Genomic DNA, 18,677 nt, shown 5'->3' on the forward strand with positions numbered 1-18,677 from the left:
AGTTTGATCGTAAGAATCAATGTCTTTTAATGGCTTGCTCTAGGTCATATTAATATGTTTATTATGAACAAAGTTACTATGAGTACTATCTGAGCAGCAGAGAAAAAAAATATTAGACGTGAACAACACATCCATCAACAAGTGTACATATATTCCTGCTATATAAATAGACGTGTAGAATATGTGAGACAAGTTACCGTGGTCAGCTACTACATACATAAGGAATATAGGCTATCATAATATGTACCAAATCACAGGTTTTTTTTTTTTTTCACAGTTGTAAACTGGAACAGCAAGTTGTGCTGGTGTCCACATTATCCAAGGCACTTCGCAATACCAATTAAGAGTTACTCATTATTGTGACAGCCTTTGAGAGAAAACGAACCTGTAATAAAAATGGCCTACTTTGGGTGTTTATTTGCCATGGGTGGTACATGGTTGAAAACATTGCTACATAAAGTATATTAAACTTTAGTCGGCAATGGCTGGTTGGAGTTTGTATATGTAATAGACGTTTACTAAAATGAGCGGAGATGTTGACAGCTGAGTGCTGTCCTCTGACTGCCGGGAGTTCCTGCTTTCCCTTACTTTCCTTCCTTCCTCCCTCTCTCTCTTTCACCATCTCAAAGAGCCCCACCCGGCAGTGCTGCGAATGAAAGTCAGCTTGAGACTTCGCGGCCCCCGTAGCTGCAACATCCCTCACCAATACAACACAAAACACAGTCTACACTACAGTTTTTACTGTAATTTTTCGATCTCTTGTTGATAAAACGGATATATTCAGCGCGAAACAGTTTCTACTACACCCGGGAGCGACAGGGAAACAACAGTATTTATTATATTTATTGTGATTTTAAGTCATTTTACGCTGCATTAATTGTCATTTACGCTTTGCTACTAACGCGGCTCTGTCAATTTGAAATACTACTGCTGTATGTTAGACCGTAAGAATATAGGGTACTGCAAGATTTTACTTGCTAGGGACAACAAATACAACTCAAATTTAGGACGTAAGTATTGTACATGGTAATCATTACAAGCTTATGTTTGCGAATTTGCGAAGATCATTTGCGTTTTCATAAACGATAGCCACTATAAAAAACGGAAACGTTTTTTGCAGGAAGGTGTTGTATACTTAGCTATGTAGCGATGTAAGCACATATTCTTCGCAATATACCTACTACTTAAAGTGTTACTGTTGCGGCTTTACAACTGGTTGTAGCAAGCTGCAGAGTGTGTCGAAATAAAAAGAGGAAATTCGGCCGTCGAGTAGCTTTACATGACCGAAAACCATGACACAGTTCCACTTAAGTATGGCGGGTGCTGATCTGTAAATTGCTATGATAAACCAGTAACAAGGGGAGGAGGGATATTACGAGATAATTGCACTTTAGTTATAGTAGCTACAAAATAGGTGATTTAATGGCGCCTGTTGTTTAACTTCTTGCAGCCAGACCTACGGAAGGAGATGTACACACAGATCAAGAATCACAGCGTGATATCTCGGCGGATTTTTGCTGAAATTATGGTTTTAGTAGTCGAACACGAAGATAAACAAATGCACGCTGATACTTGCTATTCGGACCGTACCAGTGGTGGTGGTTTCTCTGTAAAATCCCTCCGCAGGCTGTTTCTTTAATATCTTTTTTTTTAAATACACGATATCCGCTGCAAAGGCGTGTATTATCTTAACCCAATCTCAGCAAAAAAAAAAAAAAAACGGCAGCGCAGGCAAAGGTTAAAAACGGAACACGATCTTAAAATACTAAATCAAGAACAGAAAAGATGTCAGGGGACAGCTCGGTCAGCAGTGGGGAGGATTCTGGCGAAGAGGTGCGGGACGAGACCCGCACTGTCAAACACCAACTCACGAACGGTAGGTACCCGTGTTTGCCCTTGTCAGTGCTTTTAAACCGTGCATATCCTTGGGGTGCGAGGTCCGTTCATAGTAAATGTAAGTGCAACAGTGTTGATGATTAACAGTAATAATACAGATAAAAATGACAGTCGCTAGTCTGTAAAGAGTACATTCTTACCTAAAGGTTTAATTTATCTCACCAATAACCCTTGCTAAGAACTCGTCTCAAATCTAGCAGATAGCACTGCAGTGACTGGTGCTTGGTCTGCAGTTCTGATTGACTGTGCATGCTGCTGCTGCAGTCACGCGAGGTCAGACACCTGGCGTCATGGATAGTGCCTGCCACTACCAGTGATCTGGTGCATGCTGTTCGAACGTCCCCATACACTGTTAGCCTAAACCTAGGGCAACCTGTTGCATATGCACTTCATGGAGAGAGCTGTTGATCACCTTCACTGTTCCTCTCCTCCAGCTAACCTCACAGGACACACCGAGAGAGTGGGGATGGAGAACTTTGAGCTTCTCAAGGTGCTAGGAACTGGAGGTGAGCTCTTCCACCGCAGTGACGCATTCTGTTTTTCACGCAGCACATATCAGTAGCTTCGAGCAGTCTGGTGGTCTCTTCTGCAGCTAGACGCAGTCCCTATAACTTTGCAGTAAAATAAATGGATCGTAGTATATTTTTCTCTGCTTGTTTGACCTGATATTGTCAATTTTCACAGCAGGATGGTAGCAAGCAGTTCAACTTAACAGTTTTGCTCAGGGACGTGATGAACCAAATCCTGAACCACTGCTGCCACACTTCACCCCCACATCACTACCACACACTGTTACCTCCACTACCCTTACACAGCCAGCTCAACACCACTGCTGTTTGTTTGGTGCTGTGTACAGTGTAGCCTACATAGCCCCTGCTCCCTGTAGTGTCTTAGTTATGGGGGGGATCTATCTTTGTCAGGTGAACTGCAGCCCTGATAAAATGCACTGTCTCATGTATCTGCCAATGGATCCCTCACAGAAAATATTTGGCCACATTATTAACAGCTTTAATGTTATCAGATGTGCTAATTTACAACAGGTGGCTCCTTTGCTTACTCTAGATGTGGACCACTTGCAGACCCCTGTACCCCCCTAACACCCCTCCCCATTTTCTTCCCTGCACTATTTGCATGAGGGATGTCCAAAATGAGATTATATTCTTATACCTTTATTTTGAAGTGGTGTACAATGGAAATTGAAAATTTTCTTTGGTTGCCTTAACAATACTACTTTCCAAGAGCCTCTGGTAAAAAAGAACCCTCCAGACATTTAATAATCTGAAAAAAGTCAATAGTCACTTTCCTGTATTGCAAAGCAAATGATGACAATGTTTAGAAGGTGCTGCTGTCACTGTGCGCATCTAAAGAAGGGGTTATGGATCAGCTCATTTCTGTCACACACTGAGGCCTCACTTGCTATGTACACATACACACACACACACACACACACACACACACACACACACACACATATATATATATATATATATATAAAGTTTTAGAACACCTAGAATGACCTGAAATGGAACAAAAGGAAGTGGTAAACTGCCAGAGGTTAAAAAAGTTTAGGTTACCAAAAACTGAAAAATAATTTACATTTCAGAGTTATAAAAAAGGTCTTTTTCAGGGAACAAGTAATGGGTTAACAACTTGCAGCTTTTCTGCAGCAATGGAAGTAGATTAAGCCTTGAAAGTTGATGCAAACAATTCCTACAGATGTCCCGACTTTTGTTGATTACTTACAAACCCTCTGTCTGTATAAAAGCAGTGTTAGAACAGATCGTGTTACTACACCCTCTGAAGCATTATTTGGACAATATTGCACTGGAGGAAGTAGTATATTGCTATCATAATGGTGAGCAAAAGGCAATTAACAAAGGAAGACAGACAGAACATTATAACCCTTAAAAGTGTAGGTCTTTCCTTTACAGAAATTGGGGGTGTTCTAAAACGTTTGACTGGTAGTGTGTATATATATATATACCTGACCATCACACCTATATGAGCTTATCGGACATCCCATTCCAAAACCATGGGCATTAATATTGAGTTGCCCCCCCTTTGCAGCTATAACAGCCTCCACTCTTCTGGGAAGGCTTTCCACAAGATTTTCGAGTGTATCTGTGGGAATTTGTGCCCATTCAGCCAAAAGAGCATTTGTGCGGTCAGGTACTGATGTTGAATGAGAAGGCCTGGTTTGCAGTCAGTGTTCTAATTCATCCCAAAGGTGTTCAGTGGGGTTGAGGTCAAGGCTTTGTGCAGGCCACTGGAGTTCCTCCACACCAAACTCATCAAACCATATCTTTATGGACATTACTTTGGTCACAGGGGCACAGTCATGCTGGAACAGGAAAGGGCCTTCCCCAAACTGTTGCCACAAAGTTGGAAGCATGCAATTGTGTAAAATGTCTATGTATGCTGTAGCATTAATGGTAGCCTTCACTGGGACTAACGGGCCTAGTCCAAACCATGAAAAACAGCCCCAGACCATTATCCCTCCTCCACCAAACTATACAGTAGGCACTGTGCATTCCAGTAGGTAGCGCTCTCCTGGCATCCGCCAAACCCAGATTCGTCCATCAGACTGCCAGATAGTGAAACGTGATTCATCACTCCAGAGAACGCATGTCCACTGCTACAGAGGCATTGTGCATAGTGATGTTGGGCTTTTCTGCATCTGCTTGGCCATGGAAACCCATTTCATGAAGCTCCCGACGCACAGTTATTGTGCTGGTGTTGCAGCCAGAGACAGTTTGTAACTCTGTAGTGAGTGATTCAACAGAGGATAGGCAGTTTTTACGTGCTACGCACTTCAGCACTCAGCAGCCCCACTCTGTAAGTTTGCATGGTCTACCGCTTCGTGGCTGAGCTGTTGTTGCTCCTAGATGCTTCCACTTGAGAATAATAGCACTTACAGTTGACCGGGGCAGATCTAGCAGGGCAGAAATTTCATGAACTGACTTGTGGCAAAGATGGCATCCTATGACAGTGCCATGTTTAAAGTCACTGAGCTCTCCAGTACGACCCATTCTACTTCCAAGGTTTGTCTATGGAGATTGCATGGTTATGTGCTTGATTTTATGCACCTGTTAACAATCGGTGTAGCTAAAACACCTGAACTCAATATTTAGGAGGGGTGTCCACATACTTTTGGCCATATAGTGTATATATACATGTTTGATGTGCAAGAGGAAACCCAGCTTACAGGATGAATATATGATGAATATACAGTATGATATCTGTATGATGTTGCTAATGTCGGCAAAACCAGGAGAAGTCTTAAAACTGAGAAATGGCAAGCACAGGAGAAGTGGCTCTAATGTGGTGAGTGATAGACTAGCGATCAGGCCAGAGGGTCAACACCAATGTTCTGTGAACCACAGAAATAGGGATGCTCTGACCCCTTTCAGAGAAGAACTCTACACTCTGCTTCTGTGGTTTCACAACCTGTTCCACAACCAATAGCAGGCAGTACTACTGGCCTATCAGCTGGCCTGGTTCATTTAGAGTCACTCTCCTCCATGCCACTGGCTGAAATCTGATTGGCCATTTAGCACAGCAAGAGAGGCAGAACTGAATCAGTTAGAGCAGATGACCTCGGGGTTCTGAAAATCTCATGTGCTTTGGCTTAGAAAGCATTTGTGCATTTTCTGTTGTGTACACCTGTGTTGTGCTAACATACTTTCTTGCACGTCTGTGATCACACCGTAACATTCAGTGAGGTTAAGTAAGTCTGTCTGTTCTGCCCTCATTCCCCTTTCCCAACCTCCTCCACTCCTTCTCTTTTCCTCCTCCTGCTCTGTCTCTCCAGCGTATGGCAAAGTGTTCTTGGTGAGGAAGACCAGCGGCCATGACGAAGGGAAGCTGTATGCTATGAAGGTCAGTCACTGCTAATTCTGCCCATCTCAAAACAAAGGCTGTTTAAAAAAATCTGTTGATGAATCTGTGGAGTGAACAACTCTCCAATCTGATTGGGCTCCTCAAGATTCATATGAGGTAATTTTCTTAAGTCTCTTTGTTAATTCAGATGTCAGTATAATGACTTTGGAGTGACTCAATTTGGTGAAAACACTTGTTGTGAGTGCTAGCTGAGCCCTGTAGCCCAGGTTTGAGCCCAGCTGTATCATTAGTTGACAGTGATCGGGAGCCTACTGCAGCGGAACAAATTACCACTAGAGGGGAACAAAAAAACAAAAACAACTTCAGAAAACTGAGACAGAATTGTGGAGGAACCTTACGGAGACTGCAGCTGATTGGACAGAGACAGGTCAGGATGAAGAGACTGCAGCTGATTGGACAGACAGCTCAGGATGTAGAAACTGCAGCTGATTGGACAGAGACAGAGGTCAGGATGTAGAGACTGCAGCTGATTGGACAGAGACAGGTCAGGATGTAGAGACTGCAGCTGATTGGACAGAGACAGGTCAGGATGTAGAGACTGCAGCTGGCTGGACAGAGACAGAGGTCAGGATGTAGAGACTGCAGCTGATTGGACAGAGACAGAGGTCAGGATGTAGAGACTGCAGCTGATTGGACAGAGACAGGTCAGGATGTAGAGGCTGCAGCTGATTGGAAAGAGACAGAGGTCAGGATGTAGAGGCTGCAGCTGGCTGGACAAAGACAAGCTGATGAGGCTGGTGGCTTGTGTGCAGGTGCTGAAGAAGGCAGCCATCGTGCAGAAGGCGAAGACGGCGGAGCACACGCGGACAGAGAGGCAGGTTTTGGAGCACATCAGGCAGTCACCCTTCTTGGTCACGCTCCACTACGCCTTCCAGACACACGCCAAGCTGCACCTGATCCTGGGTCAGTCTCTGCACCAGTGATTCATTCATTTTAGAACATCACCTAGTTCAGCCCCGTGATGTCAGTTAGTTCAGAGGGATTAAGCTGGTGTCAAACTGTGACTTTACTGTCATTAATATTTAAAGTATTTAATGTTTCAAGTTTTTAAATAAGTATAAAACAACAGGAAGAGAATGTTATGAGATGAGATCCATGAGGCTCTTTCTCAGGCATTTGAAAAGCAATGCACACAGGCACATACATGCATGCAGTGGTGGGTGTGTCAACACTCTAATCAATAGGATTACGGCAGGTTCCATCATGATTATAAAGTACATTTAATGTAAATGTAATCCTAATTTGTAATGACATGTACACTGCAAAAAATAGCCCTTCGAAAATAAGAAATAAAATAATTAAATCAAGGTGTTTTTTGCTAGTAATAAGTGAAAAAATCTGCCAATGGAACTAGTGGAAATACACAGATATTCAAGATGCACCGTCTAAAAACAAGTCCTTGTAGCTCAAGGAAATTTTGCTTGTTTGGTGACTGTGTCTTATATTAAGTGTTAAGAGATATTTTGACTTGAAAAGAGACAAATATGCTTGGTGAGATTTGTATTTTTTGCAGTGTATCAGTGAAGTGACGTACACATGGACTGCACAGGTGTAGCAGTTGTGTGCTTGTGTCAATGTTGTTCTACCAAGTTTAGTTACCAGGTTTCACTGAGTACATTGAAGGCTCTTCCTATTTGGCAGAGCAAAATGCAATGAAGCTGAAATTTATTTGAGTTTATTTTGTGCATTGGAGGGTCAGACTGCCAGCTGAAGTTCAGTATGTTTGAGTCTACTGAGCATATCAGTGTGTCTGTTATCTTGGGAGTTTCACAGTAGCAGACAGAGAACTGATACCAGGACACAGTGTCACTGTAGCCAGTGTGTCACCACAGTGTGTCATAGTTCCAGTATGGCTCCTAGTAAGTGTGGTGCTTTAGGATACTTATGCGGTCTTGCATGGTTGTCAAAACATTAACGTATGTTTCTTTACCTGACTCTGCTGTTTCTTGTGTGTGTCTGTGTGTGCATGATTGTGTGTGTGTGCTTGTGCCTCTGTGTGTGAGCAGACTATGTGAGCGGAGGGGAGATGTTCACGCACCTATACCAGCGTGATCACTTCACAGAGGACGAGGTGCGGATCTACATCGGGGAGATCATCCTGGCCCTGGAACACCTGCACAAGGTGAGCTTGTTCCCACCCATGACACTGTAGCAGTGTGTTAATGGTAACAGGCCTTTCCAGTGTACAAACTCTCTCTGGATCAGTAAGCTAATGCTAATGTAGCCTATTTGCTTGCTCGTCTGTGTTTGAATGCCTACAGTGCTGTTATCCTGCCTTGCATATGAGCTTACATGTAGATCCATAGGTTTTCCAGTGCAGGATGATGCTCTTCCTCATACTAACTGAGATGATTGGACTCTCCACAGCTTGGTATCATATACCGTGACATCAAATTAGAAAACATCCTTCTGGACAGCGAGGGGCACGTGGTGCTGACTGATTTTGGCCTGAGCAAGGAGTTCCTTGATGAGGAGGTGAGACGGGCCAAGTAGTCAATTGCTAAGCTTGACATTCTCACAGAATGATGACTGAGTTGATCCTTGGGTCAGATCTGAATAATTTTGTCTGTGTGTGTGTGTGTGCGCACGTGCATGCATACCGCATACCGTGCACGTCCGTCCATGTGTCTTTGTGCGTGCCTGTCTGTTTCTCTGTGTGAATGTGTGTGTGTTTCTGTGTGTGTCTGTGTGCGTGTCTGTCTGTGTCCAGAAGGAGAGGACGTATTCCTTTTGTGGAACAATCGAGTACATGGCTCCTGAGATCATCAGAGGGAAGTCTGGCCATGGGAAGGTGAGAAGACTACCCCACACCATGAGCCAGTAATAAAGGTCCAAGTCAGCTCACCCGGCAGTGCGGGCCTGCTTAGGGCATAGAGGGGTCTGCCGTAAAGGGGCTCCGTCTATCTCTCTAATGATCATACGGAGGGGTCTGCTGTAGAGGGACTCAGCCCATCTCTCTAATGATTGGAAATCAGCAGAGAGTCAACAGTCGTCAATCTCCGGTGTTGGGTATGACCTCGTATGACTCAGTGTGTATCAGACACCCCTCTGCAGGTTCAGCAAACTGCCTACTGCTTACCAGCCTGTGCTCAGACCCAGATCTCTGATTGGCTGACCACCTTCTCTGTGCAGTCAGTGGACTGGTGGAGCCTGGGGATCCTCATGTTCGAGTTTCTGACGGGAGCCTCGCCGTTCACACTGGAGGGTGAGAAGAACTCCCAGTCTGAGGTGTCCAGGTGAGCAATGTATATCCCTCTGTCTTCCTCCCTCTCTTTCCGTTTCTTTGCTCATCCTTCTCTCCTCACTGCCTACACGTATTACCTTGCCCATCTCATTCTACATCTCTGATTCACTCGACAGGAAGTGGAAGCCACTCATTGTTAAAATAATAATGTAATGATAGTCTTTATCTTGCCAAGCGTAGTAATGAATAGAACATCTCAAAGTGCTGTACAGGTATATTCCACACAATTTACTCTACTGTAAATGTGCATTAATCCCTCGTCATCAGTGGAGAGATGATCATAAATGCGGGATTGTAATGGGGCGGTATTAACAGCGTTAGCGCTGATGGTAATTTGGGTGAGCGCAGTGCTAAGTGGTGCTCTTTAGAACTCAGGGATGTGATTTTTCCAGATTAATCCAGAATTCTGGATTTTCCGACCTGAAAATGTGACCCACGTGAATCATGTAAAAAAAAAAATGGTGGGGGGGGGGGGGGGGGGGGGGGATAAGATGCTACATCTATAGATTACCGCGGGGGTCACGTCATCGAAATGGTAATGCCCAGGGCTTAATTTGTGCCGGATCCTGCCGGAACAGGATCCAGGACTTGCCAGATTGGGACCAGCACCTATTTAAACTTTTTAAGGCTTTTTGTCTACCCATCCAGCACCTCCTTTGTCACTATCAAAATCTGTAAATGACTTTTGTGTAATATATAATGTTATTTGTTCTGCCATTTTTGCTCTTACGTCACACTCAGGGTGGGAGCAGGGTGAGCAGGGAGCACTCTTCAGTCAGCATCTATGGCAAAGTGGACCAAAAGTTTGACGTGTGTCTGTATCTATGTTTTGAAGAAATCAGAAAATAGCTAGATGGGTCAGCAAAGACCCCAGAAAGAATTCAAAAAAGAGATGAGATGCAGTAGCTGGATTTAAAGTTATATCCACGAATGAATGAATGGCCTGGCGCACTAACGTTAAGTTGCTAGCTAGCTAGCAAGCAAACGGTACTTAAGATCAGAAGTCAGTACCTCGGCTTGCAGTACAAATGTTAAAATGAACAATTTGTTCAGAAGTCACATGATGAAACTGTATTGGTTTGATAGCTAGCTAGCTAGCAAAGTGCATGAAAGCCAAATTAGCTAGCTAGCTAGCTACTTGCACATTCAGCTGAGAAGTACAAATACCACCTTACAAACACTAATCTAGCTAGCTAGCTACAATACAAACAAAACAATAAACGTAACTAGCTAGCTACTATCACATTACGCTGACAAATACAAATATCCCCTTGCAAATGAACACAAACTAGCTAGCAAATGTGTAGAACATAGAAAGCCAGGTAGCTTGCTAGCTAATTTGCTTGCTAGGTAGCTTGCTAGCAAATTTGGCTTTGACGCTCTTTGCTCAACTGTCTTATTGCTAATAGCTAGTTAGCTATCAAACTCTCTCCTGCCTGCCGGAACAGCACCCTCTCTGTGTTTGGGGACCTCCGGATTTACAAATTGAGCACTGGTAACACCCCTTTTTTGGGGGAAAACAAATGGCTGGGCCGCCTTATAGTCTAATAGGTCCTCTTTGCTAGTACTAAGACAAGGAATGGATTAACATTAATTCTATCTGTGAGAAAGCTGACTTGTGACAACCAGTGATGGTGCACTTACATGGGTAGAGCCTTAAAAAGTTTAAATCTTGAAGCAAACATAAATAAAAAGCAGAAGATACGGTTGGAGTGAGAGTTATCAGAGGGATGTAGTCTAACATTACATTCCTAGCTTTTTGCTATTTCCAGTTGACTAACGGAAATATCACAAACAGGCTCATTATAGAACTGTTGTCAATGGCTATACAACTGTTTGTAGCAAGCTAAACCTTATATCATAATGTCACCTACACATACACCTTAATTCACCTGCACATGAATCCCCTAAAATTTCCATACAATCATTTTAAAATAGTTTAAAAACTGTTAAATAAAGGTATGTTTTTTTTGTGTTTGTACGTTAAAGTTGGGCTTACTGTTGCGTATAAGATGTTACGTAGCCACCTGCCACTAGGGCCCCCCCTTGTGTGTGTGTGTGTGTTTTCCTGCTTTTTTGTCCTTTGCCAATCACATGCCTGAGAACTCCCTTACATAATTTCTGCCCCGATTTCTCTGTCCTGTGAATCTGCACACCCCCTTCACCCCCACCTACCCCGGCTTTCCCCACCCTCAGGCGGATTCTGCGCTGTGACCCCCCCTTCCCACCTGAAATCAGCCCCCTGGCACGGGACCTGCTGAGGAAGCTGCTGGTTAAGGACCCCCGCAAGAGGCTGGGCTCCGGGCCCCGAGGGGCTGAAGACATCAAGGGGCATCCCTTCTTTAAGGTATCTCCCCCTGCCTCTGCGGTCTTATGCAAAGTAAGAGGAGTTAGGAGTAGGGGTGGGTCATCTGATCCTGGATCAGTCATTAGAAGCAGAACCATTGTCACAGGTCCAACTTTTACCCAGCTTTTACCCACTTTGGCTGAACCAGACTTAAAAACCACATTTCTAATTTGAAAATGTGTCAGTATCTCTAACTGCCCTCTAACTGGAGCAATTTCTCCAATTAGGCATTGCTATGAGTGCAGGCTGAGCCCTGTGGCCTGAGGCCTTGCAAGTTTGAGTTAGGGGTGTGCCGTTAGCTGTGTCAGCAATGACCAACAGTTGACAGCAGAAGATGATTGGCTGCATTCTGAGGGGATAGGGTGGGTTAGGTCAGCCAGGGTCCCAGCACGCATGCATGTGCTAGCCTAAAGCTGGTGCTGTGATGCCCTGCACCCCTCAGGGGCTGAACTGGGCCGACTTGGCCGAGAAGAAGGTGCCTGCTCCTTTCCGGCCTGAGCTGCGCAACGAGCTGGACGTGGGGAATTTTGCCGAGGAGTTCACGGGCATGGACCCCATCTACTCCCCTGCTAGCACCCCACCCAGCACAGACCGACTGTTCCAGGTAGAGTGCCCAGTGCTCACCTCTCCAGCAGTGTGCACTGCCTCACAGATACATGCTGTCTTTTATCCTCAACCCTCACAGATACAGAACGTCTTTTATCCTCAGCCCTCACAGATACAGACCGTCTGTTATCCTCAACCCTCACAGATACAGACCGTCTTCTATCCTCAGCCCTCACAGATGCAGTTATACATTTTAGGTGCTCACAGGTAGACAGCCATTTGTCTTCAATACTCACAGATACAAACTGTAACAGACACAAACCCTTTGTATTAAATATGAGCCACTTGCAGATACACTCTAATAAACCTTCTCCTTTTAGAGTATTACTTGTGCCATATGCTGTATATTACCTCACAGTAAGCTGAAGAAGACACCAAAGTATTGGCTTAAAATGCACTTTAATGATGATCACTTTAAGATAAAGTGTTATACATTTACTCTCTGTAAATGTACACTCTGTCTTCCTGTCCTCTCTATCCCAGGGCTATTCCTTCATCGCTCCCTCTATTCTGTTCAACCGGAATGCAGTGATGGGTGACTTCCTGGAGAGCCAGATGAGCCCAGACCGACCGGGTTCTGCCAGTGTGGAGCGCAGTGCTATGCTAAAGGTGCAGATCTGCCCCCACACTGGTCAAACAAGACCGTGCTCAACAAACTGACCAAACATGACCAAGCTCCATGCGCTAACCAAACACGATCAAGCCCCACATGCTGACCAAAGACAACCAAGCCCCAAGCACTGACCAAGCATGACCATGCCCCGCATGCACTGACCAAACATGACCATGCCTCATGCGCTGACCAAACACGGCTAAGCCCCACACACACTGACCAAACACGACCAAGCCTCACATGCACTAACCAAACACGACCATGCGCCATGCACTGACCAAACACCACCATATCCCATGCCCTGACCACACACTAATATGGAATGAGCATAGTTTGTCAGGACACAAATAGTGAACCCCTAAAGTAGATATGTACACACACCAAAGCTACAGACACACTGAGGGGAGCTACAGACACACACACACACACACACACACACACACACACACACACACACACATTGGCTTCATAAGGCTCAGAGAGCTGTCCAGCCCCAATGCTTTAGTGACAAGTGATGCAGCTCTGATGGAGGTGTCTGTGAGCTGGTCCTCTGTGAAGGAATTCCTTACAAGCAGAGGCTAGCATTATAGTCCCACTGTAACTCTGTATGCCTCTGTGTTTCCTCCTCCCTCCACAGGACTCTCAGTTCTTCCAGCAGTATGACTTGTGCCTCCAGGAGCCGCCATTGGGCGAGGGCAGCTTCTCTGTGTGCAGGAAGTGCAGACACAAGCAGACCGGGCAGGAGTACGCTGTTAAGATCGTTAGCCGTAGGTGAGTTCCATTAAGATTGTTAGCTGCAGGTGAGTATTATTAAGATTGTTAGCCACAGGTGGGTGAGCATGAGGGTAATATGGTGCTGCTGCTGCTGATGCTATGATGCATTAGCAGGTCAGACACAAGAATACTGTACTTGGCTGTCCTGTAGTTGGTATAAATGGGTACTGATCTTAACCAAAGCAAATCAGACAGAATCAGGCATTCTGGCAGTTAATTTTTGTATTCAGTGGTGCCTTGACAGTTTGTTTTAAACCGGAATCCTAAACACTGGACACTGAACTTGGGTTCCAGTCTTCAGTTCACTGGGATGTGTGGGGCTGTGTATTTTACTAGAGGGATCCACTGCTGTCTGAAATGTGTGTGTTTCAGAATGGAGGCAAATACCCAAAGGGAGATTGCAGCGCTCAGGCAGTGTGAGGCGCACCCCAACATCGTCAAACTGTACGAGGTCTACCATGACCAGGTACCAAAAATACACACACACACAGCACATTGTCACAATCAAACTATACAAGGTCTACCAAGACCAAGTACTGAAAATACACACACACACACACACACACACACACACACACACACTATACTTCTGTTACAATCAAACTCTATGAGTTTGACAAAAACCACCGTTATTGGCTGACAGCTAAATAACCAGTGACCATTCATGTAAGTAGGCGAAGTGTACTGTATGAAAAAGGCCAGTGACATGAACAAAGATCACAGATATGATCATGGATATGGAACAGGCCTACAGTTTTGAGTTTTTGAGTATGTATCTAGTTATGTGGTGTTACATGGATATGTGTCCCCAGTACCACACATACCTGGTGATGGAGCTGCTGAGGGGGGGTGAGCTGCTGGAGAGGATTAAGAAGAAGAAGCTGTTTGCAGAGGGTGAAGCCAGCCAGCTGATGAGAAGCCTGGTATCGGCTGTCAGCTTCATGCACGATGCCGGGGTGGTGCACAGAGACCTCAAGCCTGAGGTACAGCAGTGGCTAGCAGGAGCCAATCACCTGCTTCTACACTGACCTGACAATTAGCAAAAGCCAATCAGCTGTCAGTTTACAGTCAGTGTGGCTAGCAGGAGCCAATCACCTGCCAATTTACTGTGAGCAGAGCTGGCTGCAGCCAATCACCTGGCTGTTTAATGTCAGCAATTAGTGTGTGTTGCTGTAAACTGTGACAGGCATGTAATTTGTGTAACCAGTGCATTACAGTGTGCAGGTTTATGACATGTAAGACTCACAGCTCTCATACACCAGTACAGAGCCTGAGTTAAACTCTTGTGAAAATGCCAATATTACAACACACATAACGTCTTACTTCACGAGTCTGTAGCGACCCCTTTATTTGTCCTCAAAATATCTGCACTGTGCTTATGTTTGTTACACTGGCAGTGTGCTGGTGATTACTGCCTGAGCCCTTAGCTGGAGCAAACCAGGTAAAGCTTGTTCCCATGGCTGCAGTAGTTCTGAGGCTACTGCTTACTCTCCAGTGCTGTTTAAAGGTGAGCACAACCCTGACAGATGGACTCCCCGGCTTCTCTCTTCCTCACAGAATGTTCTGTTTGCGAATGAGGGGGAAGACGCCGTCCTGAAGGTGATAGATTTTGGGTTTGCTCGCCTGTGCCCCGCGGGCAGCGCCCCGCTTCAGACGCCCTGCTTCACCCTGCAGTATGCAGCACCCGAGCTCTTCCACAGCACTGGCTATGACCAGGCCTGCGACCTCTGGAGCCTAGGAGTCATCCTGGTACCGAGCCTGTGTGGTTGTGTGTCTATGTCTGTGTGTGCATGCGTTTGCATGTGTGCTTGAGTCTCCTGACCCTGTGTGTATGTGTGTGTGCATGTGTTTGTGCCTGATTCTCTGACCCTGTGTTTGCATGCATATGTACAGAAAGAGATCCCTGGTTCTCTGTGTGTGAGAACAAAAGGGGTTGAGCGTATGTGTTTTTACGTGTTTTGCATGTTTTTGTGTATGTGAGGGAGTGTATATGTGTGAGTTAGAAAGAAATCCTGCATGCGTGCGGCTCTCTGTGGTGTCTGTGAGAGTGTGTGTGTGTGCGCATGTGTGTGTGAGCATGTGCATGTGTGCATGTTAGATTCAATAGTGCCCGATACCTGTGTGTGGTGCCAGGACCCTCGCACAGCTGAGGGTATACACATGTGTGTGCTTAGATAGTGTGTTAATAGAGCCTTATATAAGGCCCCTCTCTCAGTATTACATGCATTAACATGCAGAAGCTGTGCCATCTCTCTGTGTGTGGCACCTCTCTTGTTTTATGACACTGTGTGACAGTAAATGTGTCTCTGCCAGTACACCATGCTCTCTGGGCAAGTGCCCTTCCAGACGGAACCAAAAGGGATGACATCATCACGAGCTGCTGACATCATGCGAAAGATCAAGGAAGGGGACTTCTCATTGGATGGAGAGGCCTGGAGGGGTGTGTCTGAGGAGGCCAAGGAGTTGGTGAGAGGTATGGTGTCCCCATGGATAAAATGGTAGTCTGTGCTTCAGATTGTTCTGAGCCATTAAAGAGATGGGCAAGGGCTTCCTCTAAGATCAAACACCTGCAGCTCATTGAGAGGTTTGCAGCTCATAGGGAATGCTCCTGCTCAGTTGGTCTGCAGTGTCCCCAAATTTCGGATTCCCACGTTTCACCCATCCTTATCTCCCTTCACTGGCTACCGGTGATGGATCACCTCCCTTTTAAAATACTGGTGTTACCCTCCCAGGTAGTACAAAGTTCAGGTCCCCCTTATCTTCAATCAGTCATTAGACCATGGATACCAGCCAGGTCACTGCAGTTGACCTCTTCAGGTCGCTTGGCTGATAGCTCCTCTTGCAATTACACACCCAGGTCATGACCTTTTTCCATCTTTGCCCCTATGTGGTGGAATGGGCTTCCTGTTGGGGTCATACCAGCTGAGTCGCTAGTCACATTCTGTTATGGACTTAAGATCCACCTCTTCAAACTCACCATTCCCTAGTGTGATCTTGTTGCTTTTTATATAATTTTTATACTTTTGTTGTTTGTCATTTGAGTAGTTTTGTAGCTTTTCATTTCTCGTAACAATGGAGGCATTGCGTTTCACTTCACATGTTGAATCATGCACATGTCCTTGATTTTGTACAACATTTCATGCTGTTTTATTCAGTGTACTTTGTATTTGCACATTGGAAGTCACCCTGGATAAGACCATCTGCAAAGTGACAGAATGTTAATGTAAACTGCTATACTGTATACTCTCCTATGTCCATTCTGATCCCTGTTCTACAATATAATTCAAAGACTGAGTCTTAGATATTCAACCCAGCTTTCAGTGAAATATTAGGGCCTAATTATGTTTGTACAGCCCAGGGTCCCATTCTTAGTCCCTCATGTTCTTGGGTTACTGCAGGCCTGCTGACAGTGGACCCAGAGAAGCGACTCAAGCTGTCCGCTCTGAGGGAGAAAGAGTGGCTCCAGGGTGGGGGGGCCCTCTCCTCCACTCCTCTGCGCACCCCTGACGTGCTGGAGTCCTGTGGCCCCACCGTCCGCACCTATGTCAATGCCACCTTCAAGGTGAGCGCCTCCTTGCACTTGGGGTTGCAGGGGAATTAGGAAAGGAGAAAGGGAGAAAAGGACAACAGGGGATTGAGGGAAAGAAGCAGATAATAGGACATCAGCAGTTTTTCATGGTTTGGATTGACTCCTAGATGGACAGAGCTGTATATCTAGGTTTGGATTCGTAGCAGTTAGAAACAGCTTGACCATAAAACACTGCAGCTGATCGATATTAGTGCACTGGTCAATGTCGTGTAAAATTTGATTTTGCTCATTGTAATGAGAGAGGATTTTAAATGAAGCACTAACTGCTTTCCTTCCTTTCCCCATCTGCATATCAATATGTGGTAATCTTTTTTTCTTTCCTCAATCCCTCCTCCAGGCCTTCAATAAGGGGAAGAGAGAGGGCTTTTTCCTGAAGAGTGTGGACAATGCCCCGCTGGCCAAGCGCCGCAAGCTGAAAATGACCAGCACTGGGGTGGAGACCCGTCGCAGCTCCTCCTCTTCCTCCTCCTCCTCCTCCTCATCATCCGCCCCGCCACACCCACCCCCGCCCCCACCCGCCCCTGCTAACCCTAAGGCCCAACCCGCCCCAAACTCTGAGCCCAGAGCACAGAGCTAGATGGAGACTGAACTGAGCACACACTCTCACACTCTCTCTCTCTCACACACACACACACACACACACACACACTCACACTGCCATATGCCATTCAACAGAGAGAGAGCAAGAGACATAGAGAGAGACGCACAAACATATCTGTGTTCTGAGAGGCGGCAACAGGAACACAGGAGTGAAGAAGCCATAGAGAGGAGAAAGGACTGATTTTGGAATCTACACCCCTATAGATATATCAAGCACCCAGTCCCCAGTGCTCTACTCTGGCCCCGGAAGGCTGCTGAACACCCTCATTATACCCCTTTCCCACTGCAGAGCTGGAACCAGGCTGGCTGATTATACCCCTTGCCCACTGTAAAGGAACCAGGTTGGTTCATTATACCACTTTTGCACTGTAACACTGGTACCAGGCTGGCTTATAATACCCCTTGTCACTGTAAAGCTGGAACTAGTCTGTCTCATTTCATTGCTTATCCACTGTATAGCACCAGCCTAACATGAGTCAAAGCCAAAACTGGCAGCACCATTACTTTTCCATTGTGTTATCCTTAGCTATAGCTCATGATGTCATACGGAGTGGTGGGGTCTGCCCAGGTTGAAATGAGACTCCTGTCTACCACTGGTTTTTCACTATGACCAGCAATGATGTCTTGCTTCTTCCTCCCTTCCGCTTGCATCTCCCTTGTTTCTACAACTTCCATGGCGCACCACAAGAGGGCAATAAAACCATGGACACATCCCTCACTGATGTCATCTTCAGAACTCGAAGGAACACCTGCTGAATCACTAAAGGATGATGTTGTGCGGTGTGAGGAGGGGACACTGGCAAAGTAACCCACTGTTCCCTGGGGGAACGGTGCCAGTTCTGTTCCCAGACTCAGACCTAGCATGTATTTAGAGTTAGAGCTAATCTGGTTCCAGATCTACAGTGTAAAAGGGGTATAATGAGCCAGCCTTGTTCTAGGTCTACAGTGGAACGGGGTGCAACGAGCCAGCTTGGTGTCTACAGTGGAAAGGGGTCTGTTCCACCACAGCACTTACTCTCCCCTATCATATAATGACTACCTTAGTTTCTCCACTCCTTGCAGTGGTGTAGACGGGTGCTGAAGGGTATGGGACTCCAGGGGCCTCGGC

The 18,677-nt window shown here is 45.7% G+C and overlaps 1 protein-coding gene across 1 annotated transcript; it reads left to right on the forward strand.

Moving 5' to 3' along the window:
- The first annotated feature begins 677 nt into the window (after positions 1 to 677).
- On the forward strand, positions 678 to 17,546 carry rps6ka4 (ribosomal protein S6 kinase, polypeptide 4). Its single transcript, XM_036548410.1, has 18 exons — positions 678 to 1,876; positions 2,331 to 2,402; positions 5,708 to 5,775; positions 6,549 to 6,699; positions 7,803 to 7,918; positions 8,164 to 8,271; positions 8,507 to 8,587; positions 8,929 to 9,032; positions 11,237 to 11,387; positions 11,830 to 11,991; positions 12,477 to 12,602; positions 13,244 to 13,377; positions 13,753 to 13,846; positions 14,193 to 14,363; positions 14,938 to 15,129; positions 15,694 to 15,853; positions 16,779 to 16,942; positions 17,307 to 17,546. The coding sequence occupies exons 1-18, from the start codon at positions 1,786 to 1,788 to the stop codon at positions 17,544 to 17,546; spliced, it is 2,385 nt and encodes a 794-aa protein (XP_036404303.1). The 5' UTR covers positions 678 to 1,785.
- The last annotated feature ends 1,131 nt before the right edge of the window (positions 17,547 to 18,677 follow it).

This window comes from Megalops cyprinoides, chromosome 16, assembly GCF_013368585.1.
Source record: "Megalops cyprinoides isolate fMegCyp1 chromosome 16, fMegCyp1.pri, whole genome shotgun sequence".
In the NCBI taxonomy this organism is placed as follows: Eukaryota; Metazoa; Chordata; class Actinopteri; order Elopiformes; family Megalopidae; genus Megalops; species Megalops cyprinoides.